At 35.7% G+C, this 18,378-nt stretch overlaps 1 protein-coding gene across 1 annotated transcript; it reads left to right on the top strand.

Moving 5' to 3' along the window:
- Positions 1-354: 354 nt before the first annotated feature.
- On the top strand, positions 355-1,257 carry EQUCABV1R910 (vomeronasal 1 receptor equCabV1R910). Its single transcript, NM_001167530.1, is given in 1 exon segment — positions 355-1,257. A coding segment is annotated over 1 exon segment (903 nt).
- The last annotated feature ends 17,121 nt before the right edge of the window (positions 1,258-18,378 follow it).

The raw sequence follows: 18,378 nt of genomic DNA on the forward strand, positions 1-18,378 counted from the left end.
GTCAGGGGAGACACTGTCACGTGTACGTGGACATGCGGAACATTCAGAAAGTAATATTAGGGGAATCAGGTGGACAGTGTGTAAGGAAGGAGATAAATAATAGGCTGGACATGTAGACTTTAGAGTCATCATCTTCCTTAAATGAATTGAAGTTACAGTAAAATAAAATGACAAACAGAAAGCATGGATTGAGAAGAGAAGAATGCATAAACAGAACCCAGTACATTTACACTGCAGTATTCTAGCTGTTCTTTTCACTTTAATAAACTAGAGAGAAGCCACAGACATGAAATATGTCATCTTTATTTGTCTTTCTCAATAGGTTTTTCCTGGTACTGTCTATGAAATTAGAAGATGCTTTGGAATAACTTGATCCAGGGGATGTTCTTCCTTTCTGTTACTGGACCTGGCATTGGAGGGAATTTCTTTTTGTTTGTGGAGCGTGTGTACAAGTTTGTCATGGGTGTTGAGAAAAAACCCATAGATCTTATTCTTATCCACTTGGCTTTTACTAATGAAATGACGCTTTGTGCCAAAGGAATCTCAGATATAATATCAGCTTTTCGTTTCAATAACTTTCTAGGTAGTGCTGGTTGTAAAACTGTGCTTTATCTGGGGAGGGTGGCACGTGGTCTTTCAATCTGCACCACCTGTCTCCTCAGCGTGGTCCAGGCCATCACCGTCAGTGCCAGGACCACCTCATGGAGGAAGCTCAAACCACAGACTGCATGGCAAGTTCTTCCCTATCTCCTCCTCCTCTGGATCTTTAATTTCCTGATAAGCTCTAACTTGCTCTATTACATCACAACAGTCAATAGCACGAGCAAATCTGAAATTAGTCCCTATGTTGGATATTGCTATATGCTACCATCGAGGCAAATAGTTAGGTGGTTTTTCGTTACTCTCATGGCTCTGCGGGATATCATCTTTCAGAGTCTCATGGGCTGGAGCAGCGGATACTTGGCTTTTCATCTGTATAAGCATCACAAGTGTGTTCTCTACCTTCAGAGCTCCAGGTTTCAAAAAAAATCCAGCCCAGAAATCAGAGCTACTCAAAGTGTTCTCATTCTCATGAGCTGTTTCCTTTTCTTTTATTGGACAGATTTAATTTTCTCCTTCTATATGGGTTCCTTCTTGATAAGTGATTACATAATATTCAATATTGAAATATTTCTAGCTTCTGGTTATGCTAGTTTTAGCCCCTTTGTGCTGATCACCAGGAATGGCCATGTGGCTAACTACTGGCGCACTCACTGAGAAACTGGAAAAACTGCCTTCCATATTGATTCCTCCAGTAATTGAGGTAGATAATTTAGTGATATTTTTTTGCCCAGCAAAAATTCCATCCAGCATGAATTAGCAGTGTACTATGAAAACATAGTATACTAGTCTGGGTCTTCCAAGAAGCAAATACCAAGACAAAATTAAATGTGCAGGGAAGTTATCAGAGAGAAAATGGGGAAGGAGCCACGGAGGCTGAGAACCATCAGATCATGATGCAAGTATGATCCTGAGTGAAGGACAGAGAAAAGAAGTTGGGGTGGAAGCATCCTAGATCACCTTCCAGTCTAAGCAGAGTTAAGCAAAGGAGTTCTGGAACTAAATTTGGCTGTCAGTGGAGTCCTAGGAGCACCTCCAAACTCATTTTAAGAGGTTAATATAACTTTGATACAAAAATCTGAAAAAGGACATTGCAAGACAGGAAAATCACAGACTAACGTTACTCATGAACATAGATGCAATAATTGTAAACAAAATATTAGCGAATAGATTCCGATAATATACAAAAAGGATAATATATCATGCTCCAGTGTGACTTATTCCAGAAATGCAAGAAGGGCTTAATATTCAGTAAATCAAGCAATATAATTAATCTCATAAAAACAACGAAGGAAAAAAATACATGCATTTATTTCAATTGAGTCATAAACACTCTTGACAAAAATCAATGACCAGTCATCAAAAATATAAATAAAACTTCTCAAGAAATTATAATAGAAGGGAAGTTTCTTAATTTGAAAGGTTAACTATGGAAAAACTACAGTTAACATCACATTCAGTGCTGAAATTTTAGACAGTTATCTCTGAGGTTAGAAATGAGACAAAAATTTATTATCATTATTTCTAGTCAGCATTGCTCTAGAGATTCTAGCTATTGTGAAAAAGTAAGACAAAGAAAATGGAATGAAAGAAGGAAAATATTCTTTAGTCACAATTAACATAATTGTGTGTGTGGAAAAATTGAGTGAAAAATAAATAAAATTTAGCAAGTGCAGCAGATCAAAGGTCAATACAAAAATAATTGCCTTGTACCTATTAGTAATAAATAATTGAAAATGTTTACTAAAAATGTAAAAATCAAATATATGAGAAAGCAACAAACAAATTACTTATGCTACTTCTCCAGTGAAAACTATGAAACACTGCATAGATCAATTAGAACCAAACAAATGGATAAGAATTCCATGTTCATGGAAAGAGAAACTCAATGTATTTAAGATGTCACTTCTCCCCAAATTATTCTTAAGTTACAGTGTAATTTGGATTAATATCCCAAAGTGTGTCTGTGTGTGTGTGCATGTGTAAATTAGCAAGCTTATCCTAAACTTATGTGAAAATACAAAGGACCTACTATAAGCAGATATCAGACACACTACTACATAGCAATCCTTATTATAAATCTATATTATAAAGCAGTATACTTTTGTTCCATGAATAGGTTAACTGATAATGAAACAAGACTAAGTCCAGACTACATATGTATAATCGTCTGATTTTTGACAAAGGCAAAACTTCAGTGCAGTGGGTAAAAGACGGTTTTTAAGCGAATTATGTTGGATCTGTGAAATATCCACATGGAAAAATGCACCTGACCTAACCCACACAATACAAAACATCAGTTTGAATTGGATTGAATATTTTAAGTCATACGTAAAATAATGAAGCTTTTAGAAGAAAATGTAAGAGAATATCTTGATGACTACAGAGCAGACAAAGATAGTTTTTAAAGGACACAAAAGGCCAAACATGCTAACCATAAAGGAAAAGAATATAATTTGGACAATGGTAAAACTAAGAATCTGTATTCATCAATAGTCATCATTAAGAAACTGAATAGAGATACCACAGATTGGGAGAAGATATGTACAATACATATAACTGACAAAGGACTCAAATCTAGAATACATAAACATTCTTTCACATCAATGAAGAAAAATAAACAACCCAATAAAAATGGGCAAAGATTTGAAGAGCCACTTCCACTAAATGATATTCAGTGTCAAGTAAGCGTACGAAAGGTTGCATAACATCATCGCTCATCAAGGAACTGAAAATTAAAACCACAATGAATTATTACTACACACACACCAGAAGACAGAAAACTGAAAAACCAACAGGACAAAGTGTTGGCAAGAATATGCAGCAATTAGAATTCTCTTCTGTTGCTCACAGGAATTTAAATTTGTTCATCAATTTGGAAAATTGTTTGGCAATGTCTACTAAAGCTAAATATATGTCTAATTTATAAACTGGAAGTTTCACAACCTGATTATATGACCGAAAGAAATGAATATATATAGTCAACAAAATACGTGTTCAATAATATTTCTAGTACTGAAACCGAGGATGAAGGAGTTAAAATTTCCCTGGATTAGAGTGAAACTGTGCCTCATACCCAGAAGGTAACTTGAGAAACAAAATAACCAAAGTTTCTGAGCTTGCCTTGCAGAACAGCAGGAGGACCGCTGATAAGAGAGGAACTTGCTGACAGACCCCCCGCTGACTAACCACCTTGCAGGAACATTGAGAAGCTAAAATGACTGATTGTAAAATACATGTCAAAGACTAAAAATCCACCACGTGCAACACATAGAACAGATAGTCACACCTGTGCAGAGGATTCTTAGAACTTCAGTCCCCAAGACCACATGCTACCCCTCCACCACCTAAAACCCCAAATAAAAACCCTTCCTTGTAGCTTTTCAGGGAGTTCAGGATTATAGCGTTAGCTGCCCCGTTCTCCTCGCTCAGCACATGGCAATAAATTCCTACTTTCTTCCACTACACCTGGTGTCAGAGTTGGCTTGCTGCATGATGGGTGAATGAACTCACTTCAGGCTCGATATCAAATTTGGTGACCATGAAAGGACATAGTCCCAAATGGACATTTCACCTGTGGCACACTGGCCTCTGGCTGAGAGCCTCTCTAGGAGGCTGTCCTGCAGCTGCCTGATCCCTTTGTGTGAGGGACAGCCCAAAGAGACTGGATACTGACCAGACGTCATTGGTCCATGGAACTTTTGCTTTTGGTGGTGGAAGAAACTAGGTTTGGGATTTGAGAAGATGTCTCTTGTAAGTAGCTGGCAATTTTTGTTTTTGTCTTTTGCTAACCTTTTCCAACAGGACTGGCCAGAAATAATGGTTACCTGGCAACCCTCTAGGTTCCATTTGTTTTGGTTTGCAATGGACATCCTTTTGTTGAGTTTTCTCATTAACTGACTGAAATCTTATTTTTCCTTTCATTTGTTTGCCTCTGTTTCAAGGGTTTGATTCCAGGTTACTGAAGTTTGTTCAGGGGGAGCCCCAAATTTATTGAACAGACTAGAGATTTTCACTCACAGAGGAATTCTTTGGCCCCATTTATTTTGATATGTGTGTGTGCGCATGTATGTGTGCTTACGGTGCCATAATGGGAAACAGATTCGGTCCCCAGTGTCAGCCCTCTGGGTTGCATATTGCAAAATTGGGATGTTTTCTATTATACACTTATTTAAAAAAAATAAAAAAGCCAGAAGGCAGAAATCACAATGAGAAATCTGACCAATAATCATTTGGGACAACAGTTAGGCTGCTAAGGTTGATAAGACTATAAAGATTAAAATGTTTGAGCTAATATTATATAAAGAGGTTATGTCAGCTTTGCCTGAGTGTTGTTGGGAATGGATGTTATTTTTAGCTGGGAAGGCTTCCCCTATGTAGTATTATAACTGAGACTTGTTATTTTACTCTTAATGAAAGCTATGTTTGATAAAGTGAAGATAAAGCTTTGTAAGAAAATTGGTATATCTAAATGGGCTTTATGTGAAATGACAGCATCTCATTTGCCTGATTGTATTATTATAGATTATGTTGTGGGGATAAACATTTTGTCTCACTGGGCAAAGTTTCCCTTGCCTAATATTGTTAGAACATAGAAATGCACTCTTCAGGCAACGTTAATTAAATATGCTAAGGAGATATAACTCTAAAATGACCATTCTGGGGAACCTCTGTTTCAGATAAATCCACTTTAAGGGTCACCCTTAAGAGAGAGAATTCAAAACCTCTCACAATAGAATGCATTCTTTGATTAATATGCAGAAGCTTCTAAAAGCCAAAATGACTTCCAAAACAGCTCTAAAAAGGATCCTAACAGTCAAAAGAAAAGAATCTTTAGTAAAGGTCTTTGGCTATCTGAACAGATTCATCGGCCAGAGGAACAATTTGGATCCAACCATTCATTTGATTTTTGTACCTGAGACATGACTAAAATCTTGAAGCTTTCTGTTTGTCTTTATATTTATGTATGTAAGTCTCTCAATGTATAATGTTATAATGTTAAGGAGCTCTATTGGCTTGAAATAAGCACTTATGTAAGTTATTTCTAAAGGTAATAAAAACAAGTCCAGAGGTCTTTCAAGTTAACATGATATAAAATGATGTTTGGTAAATAAGAGCTTGTTTAAGTTTGTTGGCTTAATCAAAATAAACATGTTTTCAGAGTTATCAACATTAGATATGATACAAATATGTTATCTGTTACAAAATTTGTCAGTACAAAATAACTTAGAACAATAGCTGAGGGGCCAGCCCCGTGGCCCAGTGGTTAAGTTCTCATGCTCCGCTGTGGCGGCCCAGTGTTTCATCGGTTCGAATCCTGGGTGGGGATGTGGCACCACTCATCAAGCCACGCTGAGGCAGCATCCCACATGCCACAACTAGAAGGACTCACAACTAAGAATATACAACTATGTACCGGGGGGCTTTGGGGAGAAAAAGGAAAAAAAGTTTTTAAATCTTTAAAGAAAAAAAAGAATAATAGCTGATTTTTTTTGATGTCTCATGAGGTTTTTGTAGGCAATCTAAATATAATTGTTGCAAATAGATAAACTAAATAGATGTAAAAAGGATGAAAGTTTTGGGGGGAACTTTTTAACAGTAATTATGTGTTGCAGTGTGTATACGTAAAACAACTTAAGGTGATAGCTAACTGTTTTTAATGTCACATGAAGTTTCTGTGAGTAATCTAAACCTAATTGTTGGGAATAAATGATTTAGATAGATGAAAATTAGTTGAAGTTTTTGAGTGCAATAATTATGTTTCATGGTCTGTATACCTGAAAAAAATCTTCCAAAATCTTTTTGGTAACTTGAAACTAGAGTTGTGCTAAATTAAGCTAAATGATAGAAGTTTATTGAGTGTCTATGTCATTTCCACATAAGATAAAATATTAAAAATTGATTACTAAGCATAGATTTATCTGCCTTTGGTTTCCTATCTCAGAGAAACTGAAAGATGCTTAGGTTATTGATAAAGATGTTTTGTGTATGCTGGGAAATTTTCTATGAGAAAGTACATATTTCTGTATACAAGGAAAGTAAAACATATGTTTTCAGTAAAGCAAGTACAAAAAATAGAGATTTTTTTTTGTTTTGTTAAGAAAAATAAATTTGTCCTAAAGTACTAGGGGGGGAAGGAAAGAAAACATGGGACAAATTCTGAGCGTAAAAAGTAAGTGACAGAAAGTTTGTGGAAGTAGAACCCTGAGGAATTCTGTGCATGGTCAAGTGGGCTGATATGTAAATGAATTCAATTAAATGAATTAGTTTCAATATCAAAGGAAAGCTGGTGCAAAATTAGAATTTGGCTTTCTCTCTTTCTTGAAAGGATTATCTTTTTGCAAAATTAGAATTTGGCTTTCTCTCTCTCTTGAAAGGATGATCTTTTTGAACTTTTGGTCTGCTCTTGATAAAGAGATTACAGAGCATTTTTATTTTACTTTGAATAAGTCCACCTAGGGTACAGAAAGTCTATGCTTGTTAAAATAATTTCCTATATTCAAAAAGACTGAGGTCTCTCTATTAAAGTGGCTTTTTAAAAACTGTTTAAACTCTCTATTTGCCTTTGACATCTTATGTTGTCACCTTGATTGAATCAACAACTAAACATTATTTCCTATTTGACCAAGTGTTTTAAACTTTTTTGATATTTTTGACAAATTCTCCCAAGGTTCAAACCCTGGGTTAAGTCTTTCTTTTGACTTAAAAAAGAACTTTGAGAGTTTCCAATGGGCCCTGGGACTTCTTGAAGAATTTATTCTCTCTTTCTATAAAGAGGGGTATTAAACCAATTAAACTTATTTAGTATACTAAATTACATGGGAAATATTGTCAAATAAATGATAAATCTTCCTAGGTTATCTTGTGTTGGTAAATGTTATTATATAAGTGCCTTAAAAATTATATAAAATTCCTAAAATTCTAATCTGTATTGGTTATCAGTCATAAATTTGGTTATTATCTGAAAGTGTTATATGCCACAGAAATGGTCAAGTGTCTTTGTCAATTGCGATTTTTAAATATGTTGCTATTTGCAGACAGTTGCTGTTTTATTCTGATGTTTTTACAGATCTGTTTCATCTTTAGAAAGATTCATGCAAAGGACTCCGACTCTTGCTCTAGAATGCAGATTTCTGATCAGCTTTCAGATTATAAAACTGAGCTGGATAAGAAATTACAGGACTCTAATGGAGAAACTGATGTCCTCATAAAACTACTAATAGAAGATCAAGATCAAGAATTAATTATACGAGAGTGAATAAATTGTTGAGGATGTTTATAATTTTTATGACTTTTTGTTTGAAATATTGCTGATTTTTTAATGTTTTGCTTTTTCAGATTTAAGAAAATCTTTTTCTCTTTTCTCTTAAGAAACTATGACTTATAGCAATTTGTAAACAGAATTAAAGTATTTATCTTTTTCTCCCTATCTGATCCCTCCAGAATTTGAAAACTCATGATGAGTGAGTATTATTTTCATTGTGATATAGTTGTTTGCCTAAGTTAAACAAGAATCGTTCTCCACATAGCAGGACACAATTGGAAACACTGGTTATATTACCCAGGCTTTGACTGGAATGTCATACTTGAGAAAAACATGCATAAACTCAGATATGACCGAACAGCTTTAAGGGACAAGGATTGACTTTATGGAACAAAAAGTCTCACCATCCCCAACCCCCTTAAGTAAAGGATTAACCTGCTGAGTGCTTACAATGTGTGAATTACTATTTATTTTTAGTATTTTGCAAATAGTGATAGTCTAAAGCTATCACTCCTTATTTATTTGTTAGCTGGAGAGCTTCCATAGAGAAAAACATCATCATCAAATATTTAGTTGACCTGAAATTTAGAGTGTACATAAAACAATGATAAAGTGATCTCATTTTTGGGCAGTGGTAATTCCATTTAGATGACTCCTCTGACATTTTAACATGACTCCAGCGGTCTTTAACAATTTCCTTGCTTTCAGGTACAGTAAGGTATCCCAGCTCATCTTGTAGGCTTCCCCCCCCACATCTGGAATTAGCCATTTCTCCAGATAAAACCTAATTAATTTCAGGGAAAACAGTAGTTAAGAACCATAATCTAGGCACTAGGGTGATCCTCACTATTGGGATGTCAGGTTTTCTAGACCTTTATAGCAGACAGAGGTAGAATTTATATGCACTATTTTAGGAAGATAAAAATATGTCATCAGTGCATATCAATATTTCCAATTCAAATGAAAGACTACAGATTTTCTCTAACATCATTATTTTATACTTGCGTGTATTTTCTCTTATACTGAAAATCTAGATTCCTAATTACATTAGCATAATTACTTCCTTATTTTATCATATATATCAAAATAATAGCACCAGCATTACCAGTTTAAGACATCATTATGATTCTTTTTGTCCTAAGAATATGTCCCATTAGGAATGCACTATCAGCACAACTAGAAGGACCTACAACTAGAATATACGACAATGTACTGGGGGACTTTAGGAAGAAGAAGAAAAGAAAAAGGAATGCACTATCACAAAGCGAAAGGGGTGGGAAGGAAAGAGGGAGGCAGGGGGGAGAAAAGAAAATCCCCCAAGAACTTGAACTCGAGACCTCTCACTTAACAGATAAGTTGAACCACAAAGCTACAAGTATACTCACTGTCCTTAATATTAATTTATTTGCAATATATAATGTAGAAAACATTTGATAGCATTAATTATATATATTTTTGTGAGAAATTACATTGACTTGAAAAGGAAATACTTCTTACTGGTCCAAACCAGACAGAGCTATTTGATACAGGATACCATCCAGGCCTAGACAGAGGAGACTGCCCCTTGGGGAAATTACCAATATCAAACAAATTGTCCCTGTTCTAATTTTTCTTTTTATTTTGTCTTTCTCCCAGTCTTTCTTATCTCCATAGTTATAAAAAACAAAGTTCTACCTTCTGAGATTAAAGATAACCCAGGTCTTCCCACTCTACCCAGCTCATTTCAACAGGACGATGTTTATATGCCAGGTGTTGGCATTCTGTTAGTAGAATATGATGATCATTGCCCTTCAAGGAATGGGGCATTGAGAAAGGAAATCACATGACCACACTGTATAACAAAAAAGAAATAACATAAAACAGGAGCAAATCAAGAGATGTGGCAGTTCGGAGGCCATATGACATTGGCATAAGCATAAAAATGTCCCTCATCAGAAAGAGTAGAGGTCTTATCCCAGAAAAGGAACTGGAATTCAGCTGCCCCACGGCCGCGCTAGCCAGGCTCAGAGGCTCTATCACTCTGTGGAGAGATCCGTGCGTGTCATGCCTGGAAAAGGTAAGACAGACTCATCTTCAGGGAAGATGCATCCATTGTAGTGTTCCTAGTGTAGGAGCAGACTGGGCCTTGGATTTCTGGGGTCAACAGCTTGCCAATGCACCTACTGAGAAGTTTCATCCACTCTATTTATCAATACGAAGGGTTCCAAAATAGTGAGAACTATGCAAGGAACATGCAACCATTGGCCATTACACAGACGTGATTGATTAAATCACTGGCCATTGGTGATTTAACTCAATCTTCAGCCCCTGTCTCCTCCCTAGGTGTCAGGAGGTAGGGGTGGGGGAGACTGAAAGTCCAACCCTCTTATCACACGGTTGATTCCTCTGGCAACCAGTCCCCATGCTTAAGGGGATCCCCAAAACCACTTCCTTAATGTAAACTCAGGTGTGGTTGAAAGGGGCTTGTTATGAATTACAAAAGACACCTTTATCCCTCCCATCACTTAGGAAATTTCTATAGTCTTCAAAGCTCTGTGCCAGGAAAGGGGACAAAAACCAAATATATATTTCTTATTATAAATCACAATATCACACTGTTAGATCTATGATCCATCTTGGGTTAATTGCTGTATAAGATGTGAAACATAGCTCCAGGTTCAGTTTTTTTGTTCATGGAAGTCCATTGCTGCAATACCATCTGTTTAAAAGACTATCATTCCTCTATTGAATTACTTTTGCTACTTTGTCAAAAATCATTTGACTGAATTTATGTGGGTTTATTTCTGGGTTGTCTCTTCTATTGCACTGATCTATTTGTTTATCCCTCCACCAACACCACATAGTCTTGATTACTGCAGCTATATAATGAGTCTTAAAACTGGGAAGAGTGATTCCTCCCACTTTGTTCTTCTTTTTCAAACTTGTTTTAGCTATTCTGAGTCCTTTGATTTTTCATATAAATTTTAGAGTACTCTTGTCTGTATCTACAAAAATATGCTATGGTTTTCATAGAAATTGCATTAAACCTATACATCATTTGCTATAGAATTGACATCTTTATTATGTTGAGTTTTCCAATCCATGAAGTCATACGTTTCTCAATTTATTTGGATCTTTGATTTCTTTCATCAGCATGTTGTAGTTTTCACCATACAAGATCTGTACCTGTTTTGTTGATTTACACCTAAGTATTTCTCTCTTTTTTGTATGTTTTCCTATTTTTCAATGGTAATTCATTATTTATTTTGGTGTCCATGTGCTCATTGCTAGTACAAGTACAACTGATTTTTCATGTTTTTCTTGTACATTATGATCTTGCTGAACTCACTTATTGGTTCCTCTTGGTGTCGCGATCCAATGTACACACCAGGATAGATGTGGAGAGGGCTGATGGCCACTTTGAGTTTATTATAACCAGAGTTTCAATATATACATAGCTTACAGCTGTTAAACATACACAGGTGTTCTGGACAATGTAATTAGCGAATGCCAAGAATTCTTAGTGATTTCTCAAGGAGCCCTCCCTCCGCCTCTGTTATGATATTATCATGTTATTGCTATGCTCGTATATTTTTATGTCAGAGCAGGCAAGGCCTCCTAGGCAACAGCCCCTCCTGCTCCCAATATCGTGTCTCCATCTGTGCCCCTGGGCAACCGTGCCTGGCTTAGGTTGCCTCCCACTGGAGATCTTATCCTTCTTTGGCTAACCAGCCTTCTCACCTCCAGGTCACAGTTTGTTGGCAAGCCTTTTCCAGTGATTATTAACCCTTCCTGCATCAGGGGTGGTTACAGTTCCAGAAGGGGTTTTTTCCTTTATTTTTTTACTGATTCATTGGGATTTTCTACATAGACCATCAAGTCATCTGCAAATAGGGAGAGTTTCAGTTCTTGCTTTTTTGTCTCTATGCCCTTTATTTCATTTTATTCCCTTATTTTACTTTCTTGCTTTATTTCAGTGGCTACAACTTCCAATACTATGTTGAATAAAAGTGGCGAAAGTGCACAGTCTTGCCTTGTTCCCAGTCTTAAGGGGGAAGCATTCAGTCCTTCAAAATTAAGTGTGGTGTTAGCTGTAGGATTTTCTAAATGACCTTTGCCAAGTGGAGGAATTCTCTCTATTCCTATTTTTCTGATTTTTTAAAAATTATAAACATGTTGAGAGTTGTCAGAGGCTTTTTTGGCAACAATTGTTATAAACAAATGATTTTTTTCTCATTAGCCTGTTAATATGGTTAATATGATTAATAAGGTAGTAATTAATAATTTAAGAATTTTTTCTCCATTTTAACATAAGCTTTCACTGCTGTAAATTCTACTCTCAGTATTGCTTTAGCAGAGTTCCATAAACTTAGTATATTGTATATTCATTTTCTTTGAGCCCAATATATTTTTTATTTCCTTTGATACTTCCCATTTGATTCTTGATTGCTTAGAAATATAAAGATGTATAACATTAAGTGCATACATTAAAAAAGAAGAAAAGCTAGAAGGAAGACTCAAAGCTTCCCCCAAAAGAAACTAGAGAAAGAAAAAGAAATTAAGCCAAAAAAGCAGAAGGAAAGAAGTCACAAAGATAAGCAGATATCAGTAAAGTTTCAAATAGAAAATCAATAAAACTAAAAGTTTGTTCTTTGAAAAGATCAAATAAAATGAATAAGCCTCTATTCAGGTTAACCAAGAAAAAAAAGAGGGGGGAAAATATCACTTACTAATATCAGGAATGAAAGAGAGGACATCACTACTGTTCCATAGATATTATAGGGATAATGAGGAAATACCACGAACAGCTCTATTCAGATGATTTGGTGCCCATATGTAGCAGGACAGGAGCTTAGTGTTTAGACCAAAGGACTAAAAGGTAAAAAGAAAATCAAAATCTTCAAGTGAAATGCAATTCATACCTAATAAGTGAACACAGGATTACACTTCCACCAAAGAAAATTATATGGGAAAAGGACCAATTGTGTTTTTATTTAAATTGATTTCTATTATAGCCCATGTCTTACATCAGATCTGACACATAATTAACTTTCAACAAGTATTATTTGACATAAAAGTTAAGGGGTTCTGCGGTGTGGCAAAGATACCTATAATTTTTTAGGAGGAATATTTTGGAGTCCTCACTAATAATGCCTTATTAATAATAAAACATCCTTACAGGTAAATAGCCTTGACTGTAAAACCCACAGAAGTCCCCTGAAATCTGTCATTTTTTTTCTCCCCTGAAAACGTCCAGTGAAGGGGTGGAAGCAATCCATAAACGAGATCTGTGTGAGATTATTCCAAGATCACTTTGAATCTAGACTATTTACTTATTGTGCTGTGTAATCTCCCTCCTCATGGCCAGCACACATTGCTCTTTGAAGTGACTTCTATTGAGCAAGATAAAAAACTAGAAATTGAAGCTCACTTCTGAAATCAGGAACCTATTCTCAGGCATCCAACTGTGAAGATTCCCAGCCACATCTGAAGCACTCAGGACCAAATCCTGGCCTTTTATTAACATAGAGAGATTGCACTTTTAGCTCACATCCTGACACACTCATCTCAACTACTCTCTCCTTTGATGGGATATGCATTAAAAAGCCAATAAAATTAAGGCAGCAAATTCATGAACCTAGGTAGGTCTCTCACATTTCTAAAAGGTTCATATGCAGGTTATGTGGAGACTCAACCATCATCCAAAATTTTACTTGGCACCTGCTTTACGTAGGAAGTATGCAAGGAGAAACTGTGTACTTACTGGTGACAGAAAACACTCAAGGCATGCCATGGTAGTTTGCATAAGTTTTTCGTCATGACAAATATGAGAAGATATATCCTGTAATTCTTTCTTATGAATTTAATTTTTTCATCATGATCAAAAATATCAAAAAGGAACATATAGATACAACACAGAAGGGTAAAATAAAAATAACAAAAATAGAAATACTCCTAGAAGAAAACATAGGAAAAATGTTTCTTGACATGGGTCTGGAAATAAATTTTTTTGGATGTGACACCTAAAGCACATGTAACAAAAACAAAAGTAAACACATGGGACTACATCAAACTAAAGGAATGGGAGAAAATATTTGCAAACCATGTTTCTGATAAGAAGTTAATATTTAAAATATATAAGGAACTCATACAACTCAATAGCAAAAAATAATAATAACCCAATCATAAAAAGGGAAAGGATGTGAAAATTATAGATATTTTTCCAAAGAAGAATTCAAGTGGCCAACAGGTGCATGAAAAGGTGCTCAATATCACAAATCATTAGGGAAATGAAATCAAAACCACAATGAGGTATCACCACATACCTTTTAGAATGGCTACCATAAAAACCAAAAGATAACAAATGCTGGCTAAGATGTGGAGAAAAGGGAACCCTTGTGCACTGTTGGTGGGAATGTAAGTTGGTACAGCCACTAAGGAAAACAGGATGGAGGTTCCTCAAAAATTATAAATAAAAATGCCATATGACCCAGCTATTCCAGTTCTGGATCTATATCTCAAGGAAACAAAGTCACCATCCTGAAGAAATATCTGCACCCACATATGCATTGCAGCCTATTTCACAATAGCCAAGATGCAGAAACAACCTAAGTGTCCACTGATGGATGAATAGATAAAGAAAATGTGGTATATGTATACAATGGAATACTATTCAGCCATAAACAGGAAGGAAATCTTGCCATTCACGACAACATGGATAGACCTTGAAGACATTATGCTAAGTGAAATAAGTCAGACAGAGGAAGACAAATACTGTATGCCCTCACTTATATGTGGAATCCAGAAAAAAACAAACTCATAGACAGAGATAAGATTTATGGTTGCCAATGGCAGGAGGGAGGGAGTGGAATTGGATGATGGTGGTCAGAAGGCACAAACTTCCAGGTATAAGATCAATAAATTCTGGGGATGTAATGTACAACATGAGGACTACAGTTAACAATGCTGTATTGTGTAATTGAAAGTTGCTAATAAAGTAGATATTAAAAGTTCTCATCACAAGAAAAAATATATATAACTAATGTGAGGTGATAGATGTTAATTAAACTTACTGTGATAATCATTTCACAGTATTTCCATATATCAAAGCATTGTGTAGTACACCTTAAACTTATACAGTGTTATATTTCAATTATATCTGAATAAAACTGGGAAAAATCAAAGTAGGAAAAATTTTCATGACATAAAACTGTAAAAGTTCATATTAATTAGTTATAATTCATCCCTTCAAAAAATTTGACAGTAATATGTAGCCATAGATGTTTGTGATTTCCTTTTTTGTAGTCCGTATATCCCTGAGTCAAACAAATTAAATGACAGTTTTGTGTTCTCTGACACAAAGTATCAGAAAAGTAGGAATTTAACCATATGGATCAAATGATGAGGAAAAAATGTTGAATCCACATGCCCCTCTGCTCTTCTCCAGCTCACATCCACTGAGTGGTCAGTTCATGGCTTTATTACCACCTACTTTGATTTCCCAGATTAAGGATGTCATATAGACTGATATGATTCTTCTCAGCACGCAGGAAAATTATATGAAATAAATCCTCTAATTGCATGTCTAATATCAGCTCCCAGGAGAATATGTAACTTCCCTGAAGGCACGGACTCTGTTCTGACTCAAGACCTTGTCCTGGCATCAAGGAGGCACATACTACATTACTATAAGATTAAAGTTGATGGATTATTATGCCTCCCCTTGATGTCTTAAAGAGAGGACACATTTTTCCCCTTGTTTTTGTGTGACTCAAGGCAAGAAAAGAGTTTTGTATGGAGAAATGATGGTGTAGAGAGTCATAATATTAAGGAGGATATGAGAAAAGTGGAGGTTCTGTGATTGTGGAGATTAATTTAATCTAATTTAATTCAGGGTGTTATCAACTGAATGTTCTTTATCATTCAGTAAGAACAAGATATCATTCCCCCTAATAGTGTAGTTTCTCATCTTTGAGATCTGTGTTTTACAAAGAATAAATTCAAGCCTTTGTGACTTTAATCATTAGAAGGCAATGCTGATATTTGCAACCCAACTGTCATCACAGCAGACTAGCCTTCCAAGTTCCCAGTGGGCACCTTGTTACCTCTTTAGAAGTTCCACAGTCATCCAGAGAAGAGACCTCCCAGGACTGTGTCCCAGTGTTTGGTCTCCAGCATCACACTCCCTTTGTCCCTGTACATATCAGATTCTAAGAGAACAGATCCATGCAAAGGCAAAGGATGTTTCCTCAACAAGTAAATCCAAGCAATTCTTACCTATGGCCTGGTGTGTAGAAAGTGCAAGGTAAGGACGTGGGCACCTTTAAGCCACTATAATCAGACGTGAAACCTTCTCATCTGTAGTAAAGTCTGATTTTGTATAGCATCACTAGGCCCCCCCTTACAGGTGACCCTCAGTAGCTAATTCTGATTACAGTATTAATCATACATGAGGCTGTGGAAAAAATGGCTGATTCTCTTCATAGAAAGAAATGATGCTGAGGATAGTAGGCACATTCTCAGGAAGCAGACTGAATACCTTGTCTTCAGACTGTATTATACACATTCTCATAAAGACTTATTTAAACAAAAATTATTTTTTCTTTGAAACATTACAAATGAGATGGAATGGACTATCATTTCTCTAAAGCACATCTTCATTACTTCATGTGTTTTTGTCATACAGCTTGACAAATTGTGAGTTCTTTATTAATGTTTGTTATCTGTCTTCTCTCTAAAACTCCACCTGGCTTCCTTTTTTCTCATAACTCTCTGAATACTGATGTTGTATGTTGATCAGCACTGAGTAATCATTACTTTTTTCATTTAGATATCAAGAAAAATAAAATGATTTGAAATACATTTTGAAACATACGTCACATTTCCCTCATGCTGTCCAAAGTCATAACTTACTAATAAGGAAGAAATCATTGCAGTTTGTGTAAGTTGTTGAAGCAGATAAAAACACTGAAAACCAAGAAGAAGGTGCAAAGAGAGGCGAGAATCCAATAAATGAGTCATTTTTATATTATTTAACAAAAAATATAGAACCTCGGAGTTGATTTGTTAGACAATAAAAAAAATCAAAGCAGACCTGTCATCCTTATATGAATTAACTTGAAAAGTGCTGCTAACTGTTCAAAATATGCAAGACAGCTACATGGATATGCAATGGTGCTCATGAGATATAGCAATTCCGTACAATAAGATGGAGAAGGAGGATAGAATGGAAACCAACACCACAACCTCTGAGTCTCATGTACAGAAGCTCCAAATCTACCCTCTCCTACATCAGTTGCCATAAGCAACTTGTACATCCCCTCTGTGCCTTGGGTTATCATTTCTAAGAGAGATTTAAGGAACACCCGGCATACAACATGGATTTTGATTATCCTACAATGAGTAACTCTCACCAGCCTGGGATTTCAGGACAAATCTCAGATGAAGGGTTACAAATCACTCCTATAACTTTCCCTCCATCTCTCCTACCTATTGCTTGCATAATGTGTCTCTCAGAGTGTCTCCTACTCCATGATACACTTCTTCCTGTGGTCTGAACACAGGATATCATTGATACCAAGACCTCAGGGGTTAAGCCTGAGAACACACAATCCAAGAACTCTTCAGCAACAAATTCTGGGTTATATCATGAAGTAGCACTTCGTAAATATGATAGCTCTATGGACGATGCAAGGGAAGGAATCAAAATCTGTCTTTAAATGGTGGCCTCTAGTATCTGAGTCAACATCATGCCAACCAAAGACTACTACTTAGAATTGTCAAGTTTTATAATTGGTGATTTATTTTTGCAATTTCTATCTTAAGGCTTCCTTTTCATAAAAATAAATTTGGATAATGTTCTCAGCTTTATAAACATCTGGTAATATCAGAGGAAATTGGGAGTGTATGGTCCAACAGTTTCATCCACTATCCTTTCTTTTTTATCAGAGATTAATTGACCATACAAGCATGAGTTTATTTCTAGGCTCTCTATTCTGTTCCATTAATGTGTGTGTCTTTTTTTGTGCCAGTATCATACTGTCTTGATTACTATAGCTTTGTAATATAGTTTGAAACCAGGAAGTGTAATAACTCCAGCTTTGTTCTTCTTTCTCAGGATTGCTTTGGCTATTCTGGGTCTTTTGCGGTTCCATATAAATTTTAAGACTTTTTGTTATAGTTCTGTGAAAAATATCATTGGTGTTTTGATAGGGATTGCATTGAATCTATAGATTGCCTTGGGTAGTATGGACATTTCATTACTAGACTTATTAGATTGAGGTATTCTCTCTATATCCTTTTTCCTGGGAGTTTTTTTCACAAATAGTTGAATTTTGTCAAAAGCTTTTTCTGCATTTATTGAGATGATTATATAATTGTTATTCTTCATTTTGTCAATGTGGTGTAGTGCGTTGATTGATTTGCAGATATTGAAACATTCTTGCATCCCTTGGATAAATCCCACTTGATCATGGTGTAGAATCTTTTTAACGTATTGTTGAACTTGGTTTGCTAAAATTTTGTTGAGGATTTTT

The sequence above is a fragment of the Equus caballus genome, chromosome 20 (assembly GCF_041296265.1).
Source record: "Equus caballus isolate H_3958 breed thoroughbred chromosome 20, TB-T2T, whole genome shotgun sequence".
Taxonomy (NCBI): domain Eukaryota; kingdom Metazoa; phylum Chordata; class Mammalia; order Perissodactyla; family Equidae; genus Equus; species Equus caballus.